The sequence below is a fragment of the Anarrhichthys ocellatus genome, unplaced genomic scaffold, assembly GCF_004355925.1.
Source record: "Anarrhichthys ocellatus isolate YVR2014 unplaced genomic scaffold, GSC_Weel_1.0 scaffold121, whole genome shotgun sequence".
Classification (NCBI taxonomy): Eukaryota; Metazoa; Chordata; class Actinopteri; order Perciformes; family Anarhichadidae; genus Anarrhichthys; species Anarrhichthys ocellatus.
Window position 1 is genome coordinate 186,367 of NW_022280151.1, and position 18,041 is coordinate 204,407.

The following is an 18,041-nucleotide window of genomic DNA, read 5'->3' on the forward strand; positions in this document are numbered from 1 at the left end:
TGCACAATGTCACTACTTCAGCTCTCAGTTGTTAGAGGGTAGACTTCTAGCCACTTTGTGAAGTAGTCCACACACATACGTAACCATTGTTGGTGCATTTCAGCTTGCCAACTAGATCCATCCAGACTAGTCTGAAGGACTCAGTCACCTTAGAATGCAAACCAAAGCTTACACCAACAAGACTTCATACAACATGTTAAATTGAATGTTTATTCACCTCTACGGGTTATACTGAATTGTCTCCATCATAGAGGTCCTGTTTTTCTGGCAGGCATCACATTGGGCAATCTGACCAACCATGGCAAAGAATTTGTCAACAAAGTAAGTTGATTTCGGAGACAAGAGTTCGCAATTATTTAGTGTATTTTCAAAGTACGATCGTCACTCTATAATCGTCCAAAAGTACATTTGTTTTCGTCAAAATGCGTTGGTCGTGTATGGTCGAAGCCTCGCGAAAAAGCATTGATACATATGTTTGGAAGTGTTGGGAGAGACGCCCAAGGGAACCAGTTGTTTCAGTTCACCCTAAACCAAAATGTTCCCTGGACACTGATGAGGTATGACCTAATGGATAAATACCTGAATGACTGATGCAACTGTCAGAGTAAGTGGCGGACAGCGTAGCGCGACCTTCTTTGGGTTTATTACTATTTTGCTCATTTTTTAAAAAATATTGATGAAATGCTGGCCCAAGGCTCGAACGTTCTATCCTACAACCTGACTATAAATCATTCATAATCCCACCCAGTATTTCCATAATACATAAAAGCCTCCAACCAGTTTTCTGTGCTTGTTTTCTCCAGTTAAGTGGCGAGAAGTATCAAACACAGTACTTCATGTGGCAATAGTAAACTTCCTCAAATATTTTTGTCTTTTGTATATTTGGAAAAGGTACTGTATATCCTGTAATGACTGTACAGTACACCGACATGCAGTTTGTGCTATAAAACCATATTATTAAAGATCTGTGATGTCTGTGTGAGTCATTCAACAAGTCCTCCAAAACAATAAAATATGTAGTTTGTCAATGTTCTCAAGAAAATCCCAAAGTAGTACTTTCTGATCTGGCGCCCCAATGAGCAGGGCAACATCCTTCGTCTGTACCTTCAAAAACCTTTAAGGAAATATTGTGGTTTGGGTTAAAATGACTACTTTACTGAGTACAGTTTTGTAGATAATCCCATCAACCCCAACCTCCTCCCTACAGATATGTTAGGAGAAAGGACTTCCCTAACAAGTGAATGCAGCCAAGTAGTGGGCCCTGATATACTTTAATAACAGATGACCATGAAGGCAGCAAAACAGACAGAGAATGAAGTTCTGTTGGTGTCTTTTGGGTGTCTGCGTACGCTGACATGTTCCACCCATGAAAAGTTGATGACACCAGTCGTAGTGATAATACATTTTTGTCAGTGTATAGATGTCTGCGCGGCCCTTGCAGACATGAAGAGATCTATGTTACACTTACCCTACAAGCTGCATGGATGCAGAAAGTATAATTTGAGTTTCTCACTGTAATAGATACAAAGACATGAAAATGATATCCTTTTTCTCATATGACTCCAATGAAATGACCCCAAATGTATGCTTTTGATAAATGGAAATGTTCTATCATAGTCATATTTGCTTTAATAAATCTAAACATCACATTTTGTTTATGTTTGTCAAGTTATCTATGGGAATAATTCCAATACATCATACAAATGTGTGCATGTACAATATAAGTTGATAGGTGTTGATCTTAAATCTTAAATCTTGTTTCAATGTTTCCCTCTCTAAATAGCAAGATGTGATTTTTCATGGAAGGCCACTGTTTGACAGTGTAGTATTAAATATAGACTTTTAAAGTAATGCATGAAGGTATGATGGTAATCTTCTGGAGAAGTCTATTGTGTTACAGGATCCCATTCATGTTACGATAAATAAGCTGTGCAAGCTAACGGAGGGTTGATATAAAAGCCAACAGGCCTTGATTGATGAAACAGGGAGGTAAAGCAATGCACCAGCTCTTGCACTTATCAAACAATATGAAACAAGTTAGATGTGGTGATAAGTGTGTTTTGTTTGTGTTTTGTTTGCTTGTTTGGTCTGCTTGTCTCTTGATTTGCAGGGCAGTGAAGCGCTGCCACGGATAACATTGTGGGAAGGGAAATAAAAAGAGCCAAAAACATCTCAAAGTTTCTCTCGCTGTACGTGTGAGCAGTTTAAAGCACTGTGAGAACAGCAAGGCTTATTTGGGCTAGGTTGTGCGCCAGTATCTGAAGAAATCACAGGATGTCCTATTTTTCAGTTCTATTTCTCCAACACATTCTTACTCCCAACTGATGAAATACCACTGCTTGGTCAGTGGTCCGTAGATTCAAACCATGACGCTCTAGGTTCACCTCTAGCATCAGTTTTGGACGTGTTAGAGACGACTTTTCAGTTTCTGCTCCGTACATGCATAAGATCTCTTTCCAATATAAACATTTTGCATAGGTTTACTTACACAACAAAATTACTTAGTTATGTTTAGGAAAAGATCATGTTGTGGGTTAAAATAAGTATATTAGTTTTGAAAAATAACTACTCTTGATATGCAACTACTGTTAGTAAAAGTTGGAAGTTAAGTAACTAAACTACAGTAAAATAAGTCAATGGACATGAACAGTGGTCTCCTGGGTAAAAGTCATGTGTTTGTTGGACCCATACAACCTACATGGTTCTCTCACTATTTAAACTACATCAGTTGCTCTGATAGACTGATAATGATATGGTTGGGTTTACATTGCAGTCAGTTGAATGCAATGACCAAGCTGTGGTATTTGGCGCTTCGAGAGCGAGACCGGGTGTATTTCTTACATCTTTGGCTCTACTGATCAGACTGATCATAAGTCAGTATACAGTCTTTGACCGGCTGATGTTCTCCGGTGGAGATAAGCATCCAAAGTCGCCATTCATGTTCTTCTTGTTCTCCTTCTCATCAACTGCCAATCCATTGCCACGCTTATGCTGGTCCTCACTTTCCTCCTCTGTAAGGCTGCTCTCTCCTTCTTCTTCTTCATTGTCACTTCTTTCATCTCTGGTCAGCTGTGATGTAAGAAAGAGACAAATACAGTAGATTTAAAGAAAGAAAAAAAATAAGGCAAAGGGTTGTAAAGAGGAAAAAATGGAAGGAGAGGGAGTGGATGTTCAGCAAATACAACAAACAGCTGGTGGAGCCAGCAGCCAAAGACAAATAGAACCAGACATCTACCTGAAAGCAGATTTGGAATATGTGCTGCAGAGAACGAGGAGCAGGAGTTTGTGGTTCATGTCAGTTGAAACAATTTGAAAAAGTTGAACAGTTGAATCTTTTTATTTGCTACTTTGTTGCACTTTTTTTTGAAAATTGATTCAGTGTAACTGTTAGTCTGAATAATCTCATAGCCTGTTTTCTCATTGAGAGTGTATGTGTGTTACAGTAATGGTATTGTCGAATATCAGTTATTTGCCCCTGGTAGTTAAGCAAACTGTTTCCATCAGAGCAGCACACAGAGCGGAGACAAACTGTGTACAGGTGGACATAATGAGGTAAGTCTGCTAAGTGATCATCAGTGCTGGCAGGTTATGTACTGTAACAACTGGTCACAGCAACATTACTTTCAACATGAATCACAAATAAAACACAACCATTGTAAAGGTAACATATATTCAAATTATGAATCTTATTGAAAGAATAATTATTCTTATTACAACTCAGGTATGGAGTTTTCCATTATTTCCCTCAGTTACGAACTCTGTAACCAAGTTAATGGTTGAAATCTGGGAACATGACATTACCACCTCTCAAAATGATCTGTTTTGGCATTTTTCCTTCTAGACTGTAATTGTTCACTACTATGGCTAAATTAAGCTGAGGAACAAAAACTCCTTGGTTAAGGTTAATGAAAAATAGTGGTTATGGTTAAAAGATATCAACACCGACTGTTGACAAGTAAGGTGTCTGCTGTGTTAAAGACACATGCTTTGTTGAGCCAATACATTCACACTACTTCCCCCTTGGCTCCAGGCAGTCATGAAGGTCACAGGGCCGTGAGAGGTACAGTAATTGTAAAGGAAAGTAAAGGAAAACATGCGTTGCTTTAGATATGTGAACAAACTACTGATGGTGCTGACTGTCTCAAACTTGGACTGTTGTCCATCAGAGGTAAAGTAGAACGCAGTGTGACAGGGTGGATGGATGGATCAACAAAATGTCATGTTTAGGGTTAGAATGTATACTTAAATTCATCCAGTACGGTGTGGGAGGGTTTATGTCATGTTCTGCTTTACAGCTTAATTAAAATGATGTCTTGTGATTTCTCGATGGCTTTATCAGACCACATTACACAGACATTACACAGACCACCATTATTTGCTTGGCAATGCCAAGCAAATAATTTGTACCGATCAAAACATATTTGGAAATATTGATAGACAACAGACTTACAGTGCCAAACATGAATTTTCTGATCATGCAGACAATGAGGTAGGCCCAGAATATGTGCAGACAGAGAAGAACCACCAGCATCACATTGAAGAAGTAGTAGCCAAAGAAGGCAGGGTAGTGGTGAACGGGGTAGACCCAGGTACAGTGGATCAGCCTGAAACACAGCAGGATAGAAACATCAAAATCTTTAATGTCCAGTCATGACCTGTGGCCTGTGTAATTAGATTATGTTGTGCATTTTGGTACAAATTAAATGCTGTAGAACTTTTATGTGAGCAGATGGAGGTGGGATGGGTTAGCTATTGACCCAAAGGGAGGTAGTGGATATAAGAAACCAAACTCAAACCTATAGTCTTATGTTTTTCATTTGTTTTATGCTAATCACTTCTTCAGTAAAAAACATAACCTCTCATATACCCTTGGTATATTATATTAACCTATCTTAAATGTATTTAATCTTTTATTTAGCAAGGAATGTGCAAGGTCTCTTCTTCCAGAGAGTCTTGGTAAAGACGGCTGCAGTTTAACATAAAAAATTTAAATGAATAATTAAATAAGTAAATGTAAACTAATATGCAAAGCTCCTGGTTAGCTCTAGTCGTATATTTACAAATGTCTGATGCGAGAATGTATTTGTTTGTTACATGAATGAATGGCAATAAATATTGATATGTTCTTGATCACTTTGTGTTGTGTCTATTTGCCTTTTCTGTTCAAAAACTATGTGTTTTGAGGCACTGCTGGCCTTTCAATGTCATTTATAAATGCTTTGTAAGGCATAGATAGTCCTCACTTTAGATGAGGTCACACAAAATACTTTACTAAGGACTAGTAACTACCTGAATTAATCATGAATTGCAGTATTAACACACGTTTATAAAGCATATATCCCTAACCATTAGTGCATATCTAAATCATTATAAATGCATGAATAATGTACATCTAAATAAGTTATTAATCATTTACTAACACTTTATAAATGATCTTATTAATCATCTACCAGTCCTTAATAATTGGTTTGTAAAATATATAATACTTAATTTACAAATGGGGAATCCATCATTTATAAAGTATGAAAACACAATCATGAAACACAATAGACCAGCTTATTAATCAAGAATAAAACATTTATAACTGTTATGAACTGCATACTAATGAATTATGAATGTAGGAACAATGCTTTATAAATGATGAATTAAGTGTTTACTCATACTTAACTAATGCTACATCATGTGTAGTTATTATAAAGTGTTACCCACCATAATATATAAATGTCCTAATCCAACAGAATATATAGAAAGAACCTGAAATTAACTTTAGAGCTTACTGTCATATAGCATTCTCATGCATACACATAGTGTTCAGATTCTCTCTCACACACATTGACACACATACACCTCATTTATGAGCTTACCAGAGTGGGAAGATGATCAGTCGTGTTATCATAAACACGAAGGCAAACAGAACAAAAAGACTTTTGCAGGTTTTCTCCCATTTGGCGTAGTTGAATAATTTTGCAGACTGAAAGATAAATACGTTGTATGTTAATTAACCATATTTCAAAACACAGAGCAAGTTTTAACTGATTCACTGTGTATTTTCTGCTGTACCATGGTATCATCGTAACTAGTCTGGTATCTATTGGAATTACTTTGATGGACGAATCTGCCAACAACAATGCCAATGTCCAGTACCAATGCAGGAAATAGTGTGTCCTTTATGTAGAGAGGCAGAAGTTAAGCATTTGGAGATTGGGGTGGGGGATGGCATTTAGCGTGGTGAGTTACATAGGGCTACATCCTGCCCAATTAAGCTTAATTGCCATTCTCCACCTGTCCATCAGATGACTTCGGACTTTCCTCACTTTATGAATCCAATGAGGTGACTCATTTGTCACTGTCACTTCAAAGCCTTGGCGAGTGAAGTTGCTACCTGGATGGGCAGAGTACTTTGCCATCCTTCAGCGTCACTGTCAATCTTGGGCCTGCTAAGCGTACTGCCTGCTTGCCAAACTGCACCCCAGCCCGCTAGGTTCCAGCCCACACCCTGGCCTGTTGGCCTCCAGCCTGCACCCTGGTCGGCTACCCTCCTGCCTGCACCCTGGCCGGCTACCCTCCAGCCTGCATCTCAGCTAGCATGCCGCCTGGCTTTCCACAGTTTATTTGCCATTAGTTTTCATGGATTTACAGGGCTGTTCAGTATCAACAGAAGAAAGGGCTGATACAATTTGAGTGGCTGTGACTGACCTCCAGTAAAACGTCAGAGGCATCATGGACAATAATAACCAGCGTTCCTATTCGAATGTAGTTGACACACCAGGAAAATGATAAGAGGACCAGTGTGGCCAAGTGGTGGATGATTTGCTCCTTAAAGTCCTATAGGAAGAAAAAAATCGAATTAGTCAATTAACGTGGAGAACACATATAGTCTTTACCAGACTACTAAACTAGACTCCCACAAGCAACATCTTGAGGCTAAAATATTAATTAAATGTTACATTTTTCTTTTCTTTTCTTGGAGCCTTACCAGTGGGGCTTACACTTTAAAGTTTGTCCTGAGGGTGGTACGAGACAAATGGTAACGAGGGGGGAGTTGGGGTGTCATACCAATCTACCAATTAGGTTGCAAGGTCACATTTCTTGTGTGCTGATTGGAACTTTGTTCTGATGGTGGCACTAAAGTTAACCTCAGGGGACCATGGAAATCCAGCCATTATTGACATGGACCATTTTGTAAGCACAGCATTTTCATGTTAACGTTGTTCAGGACTGGGTGAGTTGGAGATATCCGTGAAGACTAAGGCCAGTTGTTCTGAGTAGTGGCTTAGTAAGGCTGGGTTAGACCATCTGGGTCTAATGCTTTGTCTTTGTCCAACTCACAAAACACCTTTTTCACTGCATTTGTTTCAATTGTGAATGGTGATGGTGGCTGAGAGGTTGGGAATGGAAATGTTTTTCCAGTGGGCTTCTCAAACCAGACCAAAAAAAGCATTCAACCTGTCTGGTAGTTCAGGGTCATCACTTGGTGACTGTTTTTCGTAATCAGTCAGTTCTTGAAGAATTTTCAGTGAAGCTTCCTTAAACAGTCCCTTAATTACTCAGTAAATACATGGCACATAGTAGTATACCATTAGATAATTACCTGTATTTACCATTAGTAAATAAGGAGGTAAATACTAAGAAACTGCAGCTGAAATACTAAGAAAAACTTTCACCATTACCCATGAACTCAACTAAGTTGTGATTAGTTGTGACTGGTTTAGGTTGGTCATAACTCAGATCGCGTACCTTTTAGGAAACTAGGCAACCATTTCTTCAAAACAACTCTTCTATTACCCCTCAGTTTAAGTTACAATTGTAGTTACCCAAAGTTTATGTTGGTAATAGCCCAAGTTTAGTTTAGAGTGCAATTACTGAAAGTCTGCATACATTTTGATGAAACAAGTGTGTGATTGGTCTCAGTCCTTTTTTAGACAGAATTAAAGTTCACAGCTCACTGCTGCCTGCGACTTTCATCTCGTCAATTGAGCTGCTTCCTTCTGTTGAGTGAAAAAGGGTTTGAACCCAGAATGGCTTATATTTAGTGTTCAAGCCCCAAAGGGGCGGAAACCTATTGAGTTTGTGTTGGTAACAAATAGGGTTAACCATTATTATTATTATTATTATTATTATTAGGTATTGGTAGATCCTAGAAGCAAATTTCAAGCGTTGCTTGTATGAAAACATAATTAATCTACCTCAATTTTTTATTTATTTAGACAAAACCAAAATGTGTTGTTGGTTGTGCGCCGCTATGCTCTACAAGTAGGCTGTATTTAGTGTTGCAAATCCATGTTGGAAAATGGGGTTGGGGAAGATCAAATGAGTGGTCAAAATATAGAAGTCATATAGAAGTCATCCATAACAGAGCTAACGATGGAGCTAACTATAGATCTTACTGTTTGCAAAAAGTAGCCTAACACTCAATTTCTCCAGTGTGGCATCTCTGCAACCGTGTGACACACACACTGACTGAGCAGCAAGCACACAGCACAGCATTAGATGAACTAGCTAATAACTACACTGCCAGAGCTAGCGTAGGCTAATCTCCTTCAAATAAGCTTCACAAATTCCAGGTAAAAAAATAAAAATGAACCTTACGTATGTAATCTACCTCAGCAAAACTAATAAAAAATAAAATAATCAAAACAAAAATAGTGGCATAGCAATGTTTGTATCAGGCTTAACCCCTTACACCACTTTCAATTTGTTTATAAAAAATGCCATCAATACTGATCATTTATATAAAAAAAGAATTGCATATATGTGAACATACTGTGTCAAAACTTGATATTACTTCTGTTATGAGAATAAAATCAGGAGATTTAAACATCAGGGGTCTCATGTATAAAACAGTGCGTAGGATCCACACTAAATGTTTGCAAACGTACAAAGGAGGAAATGCACGTACGGCAAAAGATATTCTGATTTATAAAACCTTGAGGACGCCTGCCAGTGAGCAATTTTCTTTCATAAATCCCAAATCAACTTGTAAATGTGTAGTGTAATATTAAGCAACATTTTATTTGAGGTTTGAGTTGGTTTATGTATTTTATAATTTAAATGTGCTTATAGTTATGGCTCAATAGTACAATGACAAAGAGAATCTATACGTGCAAAATAACGAGATATGAAGTGAAATTAAATGTGTGAGAGGAATCATACACGTAATGATGCATCTTACATAAAATTTCTAAAGTCTGGCTTCAATTGACCACCTCACCATCTGTGTCTCCAAAATGTTTGCACGCATGGGTCAGAGTTTCCGTATAAATGCGTACATTCTCCTGTCAAGTTTGTTTTTATAGATCACAGCTTTTGCATGGGGAGTGGCATACACCTCTTTCAGAACCCGTTCTGTGCGTACGTAACGGTTATAAATGAGACCCCTGGAGGGCAGGAGATTTAACAAAGTTGAAATTTTGGCCTCTCCCAACTGCTACTCACCTTTCTCTTGACATCAAAGGCAACGCTTAAGAGAAGAGAACCATAGAAGCTCATCTCCAAGATATAATACCAGTACTGAGACTCCAGCATGGACTACAGACAGAGACACACAAAAACAGAGTCATGAAGAGATGAACAACATGTAACATGAAGCTACAGTAAATCTCAGTCACACTGACAAAATGTTTGTCCCTTAAGGCTCTGCTCTTTGTCCTAACCCCTTTAGCTAAGGAAGGAACAGTAGAAGACTCTATTGTTCACTCATTTCCATTTTTTAAAGCTAAGAACAGGCTGATATTTATGGGATCATATATCATATATACAGTAGTGTGTTAAACTGAACTACGCCATAGTATTTAAAATGAAGGTGCCTTTTACATGAAATATTAAAGCCAGATTTAAATTCTTCCCACTCACGAAAAAAAACATAGGTGTTACTTCACTTTCACTCAAAGTGAAAATTAGCATGTTTTATAAAGAGGAGAGGCTGTGAAATGGCCTTTACTGAGAGACCACTGCTAGTATTTGGTAACACTGAAATTATAGCCAAGACTTGATAAGTTATCCTGAGAGGCACATTGTGTCTTTATGTGTGCATCGTAGTTCAATGGAAAAGGACACTGTGTCTAAATATGAAGTTTTTAATATTTTATGGTCCGATTGCATGGTAAAAGAAATGCATAGAATATTCGATTGATTGTTCCATTGGTCATCTTACCTGCTGCATTAAGTGATGTTTCCCATATGAGTAAAGATCATAAACCATTCAACACAAACTTGACCATTCAACACAACTCCAAATTCCATGGATTTGGGATTCTGTATGGTGCAGCTCTGCTGCTTTACTATTGGTCAGATAAACTATCAGTCATATTCTGCCAGGATCTCTGAGAAGTGACCACAGAACTCCAATGATCGGCAGTAGGACTTCCTTAAATTTGAAGTTAATATTTTGATATATGGTAAAGTTATATACATGTATAGTGCTTTTCTAGTCTTTTTGACCACTCACAGTGCTTTCACACTACTTGTCGAGTAAACGCAAATTTGTGCCAGGTGGCACCAATGGCGTGACGCAAATAACGCTAAAACGCAAACTTCAGCCCATTTTTGTGTGACGCTGTGTTGCGACAGCCTATCAGCGCTGAGATGCTCCTCCTGTCACCACTGACATCCTGCCGTTGTTGAATAAGGAAAAAAATATTGTAGCCGTAGGTGGGCACCCAGAGCTCTACGATACCTCATATTAGTAGATACCGGACGAAACTATGTGGCAACTGATGGGCAGGTGGCACATTGCATGGTAGCCCCTGCCATCAGTGCATGAATGGGTGTGGTGGCCACAGCCCAACAATGGAAGTTACCTGGCTGCTGAGTTCCCCTTCCTGGTCTGACAAAAGATGGGGCTGAGGGTAGAGCCTGATTTTATGCAGAGGCCTGAGCCAAGGACCATACCAAAAGCTCTGACAGCATGGGGGGATCTGGGCGGTTTTGGGTTACCTTGTCGTTGTTGTCTGTGGTGTCCTCCCCTGTATGCTTTTGTTGGTTTGGTCAGCCAATATAGGTTTCCCTCAGTTTCATTCTAGGACGCTTTCTGTTGATGGAGTTAACGTCTTGTTTTGTTAACCTTATTCTTTGATAGAGTTATGTTTTGTTGACTTCTTTTATAGGGGCCCTATAACTCTGTAAATTAATGTCTTTGGCGCTGATTTCTATTGAATAATCTTTGGGAAAATAAACCCACTTTTGAATTTAAAGCCTGTTTCCTTGTGCCTTGACTATTTGGTCCGCGATGATGAATGAATGCCATGACGATGATGATGATGATGCCATGAATGATGGCATGTAGTGTAAAAGCGCTTTGAGTTGTCGGAAGACTAGAAAAATGCTGTACAAGTACAAGTCCATTTACGGTTTGCCTAATAATGGTTGTTACACCCAACGTGTCCATAGCTCTTTTTATTTATTGTTGGTCATTTTTCTGTAATTGTTTGAGTTTAGTCTCCAACATCATTTAGTTTCTCTATCATCATTTAGTCTATCATTGTATAACAGACTCTCCCCCCATACAGTTTTCTCAGAGTACATTTTAACTGACCTACTTTCCAAGTACATTTTTACTCAAATAATTTTACCTTTACTCAAATAAAACACTTACTAACTATTCTACATACCTGCAAACTTGTCGCTTTTTTGAATCAAAATATGTCATCCACGTGAATCGTGTAGATCCCTAGAGTTTAAATTCTTTTTTGGGGGGGGGGGGGGTCAACCAGCGTTTTTCAGATTAGAGTGAGGCAAGTGCGAAACTTTGTCGACTGTTAACGTTCATCATTATCGCAATTTAGGAGGAACAAAAACGTAATGTGATGAAACATGCAACCCCCCGTGTTCCGGTTCAGTTCACGCGGTCACTCATTAACGTTAAACTGGAACACCGGCGGATGTAGTTGCAGGTTATTGTTTTTTTAACTCAAAGTAGAATGAGGCGAATCATGTAGATCACAGATCGAGCCGTGATCCGTAAAAAGAAAATTATACATGGATCAGAAAGAACTAAAGATCACACGAGGGTGTCCTATCTTTCCAAACTACTGACAATACAAAATAAAAAAGGGGAAAATATGAACTTTGTCATAATAAAATTCAAGCACCCCCGACAGGGTTTCGGGTTCGGGTGCTTGTCACCTTTTTCACCTCTTATGAGTTTGCAGGTATGATTCTAGTACTCTTTCCATCCCTGTAAATAAGTGATAAACCAGTTTATCAGACCGATAGGATAAAAATATTTAGATGACGACACAGAATCTCTAGAAATAAGAAATGAAACTTGCAAACTTTAATATGAAAGTGAATGAGTGAAGGGGTGCAACTATTCTGACACCTTTTTATTTGAGTTTAATTTATGTCTGGCAATTATGTAGGCTATAAATAATTTTATAAAAAAATGTACATAAAGGTAAAGTACATTAGTATGTCATGATATTTCAGTGCTGGTGTGTGCTTTATAGTATCACTGCACATGTTGGTGGAGGTCACTGTAATGGCCATCATAAAGGACGTTCCAATTCCCCTTTTTCTGCAGTTAGGAGCCAGGATTTGAAGGACTAGCCTGCACTGAAGTCTTGTATTAGACATACATACCTCTTTATTGGAAAAACCTTAGTGATTGGACACTGCAGCTTACATGACTGCTCCAAAACAGCATCACAACATCACTGCAGGTTCATAGTGGGACAAATAGAACTAACTCAATTATATTACTCGCAAATTGATGTACTCAATTTAGTTATCATGCCTCTGTATGACAAAGACAAAAAAAAATATTAAGTGACTACAAAGTGGTACAAAGGAGGGCAGATTTCTAAGGACATTTGCGAGATAATCATAAATACAATAACGGCAGACGACAGCTGTTTTGTACTTGTGAGAAATAAATATTCTCAAGGAATCAAGGAAAGAAATGTCGAACAGAGCTGGGTGGTGTATAAAGGCGAGTGAATGTAATGTTACTTTAAGTTTTGGTGTGTTTGTGTTCATGCATGCTGCAAGATCTTCGCTGATCAGATTTATGTTGTAGTCATCATATATTCCAGTATGGACAACTGAGGCTCATTAAGTTTGTTCCATTATTCATGAAGATTGATCAGAAGTTAAAGTTTTCCACATCAATACCTAATGATTAAGTAAAATTAAACAATACTGATGCTAATATGACGATTATGGTGTAATATAATGACTAAAAAGTAGGCTATACAAACCTGCTTTGGAAAACCCGTCCATACTTCCCAAGTGTCATAAAACCAGTCTTTCTACAAAAACATGGAGAGAAATGTTATATTTGTGCATTTTATTTGAAATGTAGATGGGCATAGCTTTTATGAAAGCTAAAGAGCTACACCCACAAGGCTGCTAGTAACACAGCTTTCTCAAGTTGCTTTTCACATTAAAATGTAATGTTTCTGGCTGAGATGGGGTACTGTTCCAATCAAATGAGCTACTCACATCGTACAGTGCTACTATTCCTCCGAAGAACGCTGACAGGTAGAAGACAAACCTCCAACTGTAGGAAGCAGAGAAGAGACATTAGATCATGGCTAGGTAATGCATTATTTTTATCACTATCTTATTATCAAACACACAAATTAGTGACCTAGCTTCTCTGAATTTCTTCAGTGTTCCGGGAAGGTCCTGACTGCGTCTTCTTCTGAACCAGCGTAAAACTTGCCTCACTGACAAACTGCTTTTCTTAGACAGCCCATCAATGCCTGCCTGAAAAGGAGTGAACACACACATACACAAAAAAAGAAGGGTTGAGTGTGGGAAATAGCAGCACTGATGAAAAAGCAGGCGGAGCTCCTGGGGAAGGATGTGTCCCTCCAGGAGAGGGGAACAATGGGTTTTGTTCCTACTATTTTCTCATACCAAAGTGTTGGCCCGTGTCCGTCTCGCCAATTTGTTCACTTCCCTCAACCAGAGAGATGTCTATTTCCACATTCCTATCATTGCAGAGCACAAAAGAATCCTGTGTTTCCCCTTCCAGGGAATACAGTACCAGCTCGACCGGCTATCATTTGGCTTTACTCTGGCTGCGTCCACTTTCTGCAAGTGTATGGAAACCGCACTGGAGACATGAAGAAGGAACGGGATCTGGGTTTTGTCCTTGTTAAGACAACCTAATCCTTATGGCCCCCTGCCAGGAGAAAGCTGCACTCCACCCAGTGGAAGTTGCACATCGCCTGCAAACACTTCTTTGCATAAACTCGCAGAAGAGCTCTCCACTCCCCATCCATTAATTTACTTGGTTGAGGATATGAATTCAGTCACCATAGGCCTCATTCACCAATATGTGTAGAAATGTTCTTACTTTGCGCACAAAATAAAATGCAGAATCAGTCGGATTCATGACATGCACACTGCCAATTTTTTTCTTACCACCATGCATATGTTAATGAATCATTCTAAATTGACAGGACTGTGCCTGCGATTTGCACACCATAATGCCACGCCTTAATTTCTCTATATAAGGAAATACATTTGCCTTTCATCATGGAGAATGTGAAAAGCGAAAAGACAAAAGCATAGTCCTAAGTAAGATACAAAAAATACTGAAGAAATTTAGACCAAAGAGTCCGAGGTAGAAGGCAGAAAAGGCACACTTTTATGAAGTATTTCCATTGGATGATATGGTGATGATGATAAAAAAAGAGGCTTGGACAAGAACCGTGGCTCAGATAAAAACAAAATGGGTTAATATTAAAGTTTATGCAAAAGGGAATAACAGACCAGAAGAAAAAGACGGAAGGAGGAGGACAGAGAAGACATCCAGTGAGGACATCCAGCAAAGACTTTCTCCTGGAGGTAATTTATGTCATAAATGTATTAGGGCTGTAACAAATAGTTACAGAGAGCAGCTGTCTGTGATTACTTTGTGCATGTATTGTGATAATAGCTGATATGTGGTCTGTTGCCCGAATTTAAACCTTAACTTTCACTCTGAATGTGTAATAGTACTTCGACTATTGACATGGTGAGTGAACACTAATTATGAGACTTAGTTTATTGTTTGGTTATTGGTCCCTGTTCGCAGGGTGGTGCCCCGTTATTATTAATAATGGTTAATAATCTTACTGACATTAATAATTCTATTGATGTCAATAATTTAGTTTTGTGATATGCTGATAACTCAAACACGCTCCTTTTCATTCCCAACACTAATATTATTCATATTATATTATTTGTAGAATTAGATTTTAGTATTGGCTGCTTTGTGACTCATATGGTCCAAACATTTCCCATAACTCAATAGTGATGTAAAGTCAAAAAATATTTCGGCATCCCTTTTATCCATTAACTTCAATTAGATTACAGCAAAATCAGTTTATTTTAGGTCAAACAGTTGTAGTAAACCAGCATTGTGGCCTACTAGATACAATGAATATGGCTCAGTGAAATTGAGACATGACAGCGTTAGGTTTCCCAGGGTATCTTGGATTTCCACCACATGTGCAAAGAAGCAACAGTGGTTATTTCAGTCATGACTGACGAAACTTTGTCTACAACGAGGTATGCCCCTCCTCCTCTCCGGTGCGTCAAGTACGAGTGACGCAAATAAACACAAATGTTCCCACAAGTAACGCAATGCAAAAATGTGTGAACACAGCATCAGACATGCCCTGTCGTTTCTTTCGTCAGCTCATCTTCCATGAAAACATCAGTAACGCAGAGGTTTATCAATACATCTTTAATAATTTAGCACTGGGGCCCAATTAATACTAAGTTTGATTTCCCAACCCTATCTTCAGATAACGTAAAAACCTGAAAGGCTCTCGCTACAGCCAGTGTTGGTTTGCCTGACTCTGTGAAGAAGACTCACTCAAAATGTATATATTAAAGTCTTTTTCTAGACTAAATAAATCATATTGTTTCTTAGTTTCAGGTGAATATACACTGATTAAAACATAGTTATGAATATTATCTTCCATTTATGCCAAGTAATCCCCCTAAATGCTACACACATTACTTCTTTTTTGATGTAGAATTAGTCAAAATAAGTTGCAGTTTAATGGCAGGAATAATATTTCAGAATGTAAACCAACCCTTTCTATTATACAACAGGCAGCAGCAAAGTGATTTTATTAGTCATGTCCGCAAAACCTACCGCTTGTTTAACTTGCTTTTCTCTGTGGGTTCTGGGAGTAACTATAGCCAGCTAACATGACATTACAATTAATTGTGTGTATTTCCTGACATTATTTGAATCAGCACGCTAATAACAACAAGAAGGCTAATATTCGTTAAAATTCAGCCGTCACTTTATAGCATCCCCTGGAAACAGTTTCTGTTTCAGCATGTTTCTGTACTTAGTCGTATCTGAATTTTCCGTTTTTTTTTCTAAATGCTGCACATGTTGCCAAACGGGTTAAGATGTTTTTTATTTTGCAGTGTGTTGAGCTCTCAGTTGAGTGGGAATATGTTTACCTGAGCAGGATTTCTACTCTGAGTAATGTAGTAACGTTCCAGGACAGGGTTGTCCTGCGCTTTCAGATGGACTCTCTTCTTGATCCCAGCGGAGACTGCGAGTGGTGTTGCTATCCACCTGAAATACATTTAACACACACAGGGTTCAATTCTAACAATGCCAGAGTCAGCAAAGATTTAGTTTTATTGATGGCATGTTCATTTACATATCACAGATGCATTAATCATTGCCATGATTACTTATAAGACTATTATTAATATTCTGGTATGATGACTTTTTGCATGCTTCTGGAGCTCAGCTGGCGAACCGTGACAGTCAGAGTGAAGTGTCTTCTTGTTTGTTTGTTGACTAAGTGTTACCGAGTCAAGGAAGTAAACACATTTAAAAAAAAAATGTATGGAGCAAGAAGTTCTAATGAACTGCTTTTATCCATGGCAGACAGGAGGAACCGATGGGAAAGCTAGCCATCTCCTACACCAGGGAGCAGCTCCATTTCCCTGCACCTGTTCTACCTACCCAGGGAATTTGGGCAGGTGATTTTGACAGCTGTTTATATTCTACCATCAGCTATTACAACTTAGTTTTCACAGACAATCTATCAATGTATTGAAAAGCTAACTACCTCTCGTGTTGCATCCAAAATCATTCTGGGGGATTTTAACACCAGCAAACTGAATTCTGTGCCGCTCGCCATTTGCCTGGTTCCCCAAATCACTAAATCTGCACCCAAGTTGCAGTTATCTCATTCAGAATCACTGGTGAAATACTCTCTTGTTCACGAGAAAAAACACCTGGGGCCGACTTTACCATTAGGCAAGGTAGGAACCTGCCTGGGGCCTCCAACTAAAATTACTTGAAAAATATTGAATTATGTTACTGTTATGAACCACTGTACCCCAAAATAACTTATAAAGCACTTAAAAGATATTCAGTTTATCTGTATACTTCTTACTGTGTACTTCTATTTCAGAGGAAAATATTGGAGCGCTACATTTGCCTGACAGAGAAATATTACTGGTGAGATTTAGATTTGACTCATAAAACATATGATAATTAATGTGATGAATTATTATCAATTCAAGCAACTATCTTTTTTTGCGATATTGACGGCCCATGTGGACAAAATGGTGTTTCAAAGCACCAGAATTGCTTTTGATAGCCTAATGTCACTGCTGCTGGAGTCTGACAGTCTGCTCTATGTATTTCTGGTCCTCCTGTGCCTCTCTCCCCACCAGCGGGTCCAGCAATACAGCCTGGGTCTCCAGCAGCATGGTGTCGGCTCCCAGTGGGCTACAACAGACGAATAAGAGGTAGAGGTAAAGGAAGGGGATCTGGAGGGAGAGGCCGTAGCATCCAAGGGCGCCCTCCTCTGGGTAAAGCTGAATGCTATATCTGTCGCCAAAAAGGACATTGGGCAGCTGACTGTCCCCGCAGAGATGACAGCCATCCCCAGGGGCCACAGAACCGCTGGATGTCTGACTGAACCAAGATCACGGGGACATGTGGAGAGAGAGGGAGACGTCCTCCGGCAGCAGCAGAAAAGGGAAGTGAGACACACACACACACAGCACATGCAATGAAGACACGCTTGTCCCACCCCACACCCTCACGAACACATCAGAGC

The 18,041-nt window shown here is 38.9% G+C and overlaps 1 protein-coding gene across 1 annotated transcript in view; it reads right to left on the reverse strand.

The window, feature by feature from the left end:
* Nucleotides 1–629: 629 nt before the first annotated feature.
* The window catches only part of cers3a (ceramide synthase 3a), a 28,650-nt gene continuing 11,238 nt past the window's right edge, over nt 630–18,041 (reverse strand). Inside the window, exons 3-11 of the mRNA XM_031876991.1 lie at nt 16,417–16,534; nt 13,589–13,707; nt 13,441–13,498; nt 13,197–13,247; nt 9,436–9,528; nt 6,697–6,825; nt 5,865–5,971; nt 4,451–4,604; nt 630–3,069 (exon numbers count right to left, since the gene is read on the reverse strand). Of these exons, the coding sequence (XP_031732851.1) occupies nt 2,875–3,069; nt 4,451–4,604; nt 5,865–5,971; nt 6,697–6,825; nt 9,436–9,528; nt 13,197–13,247; nt 13,441–13,498; nt 13,589–13,707; nt 16,417–16,534 (1,024 nt within the window). The 3' untranslated portion in view covers nt 630–2,874. The remainder of the gene's footprint in view (nt 3,070–4,450; nt 4,605–5,864; nt 5,972–6,696; nt 6,826–9,435; nt 9,529–13,196; nt 13,248–13,440; nt 13,499–13,588; nt 13,708–16,416; nt 16,535–18,041) is intronic.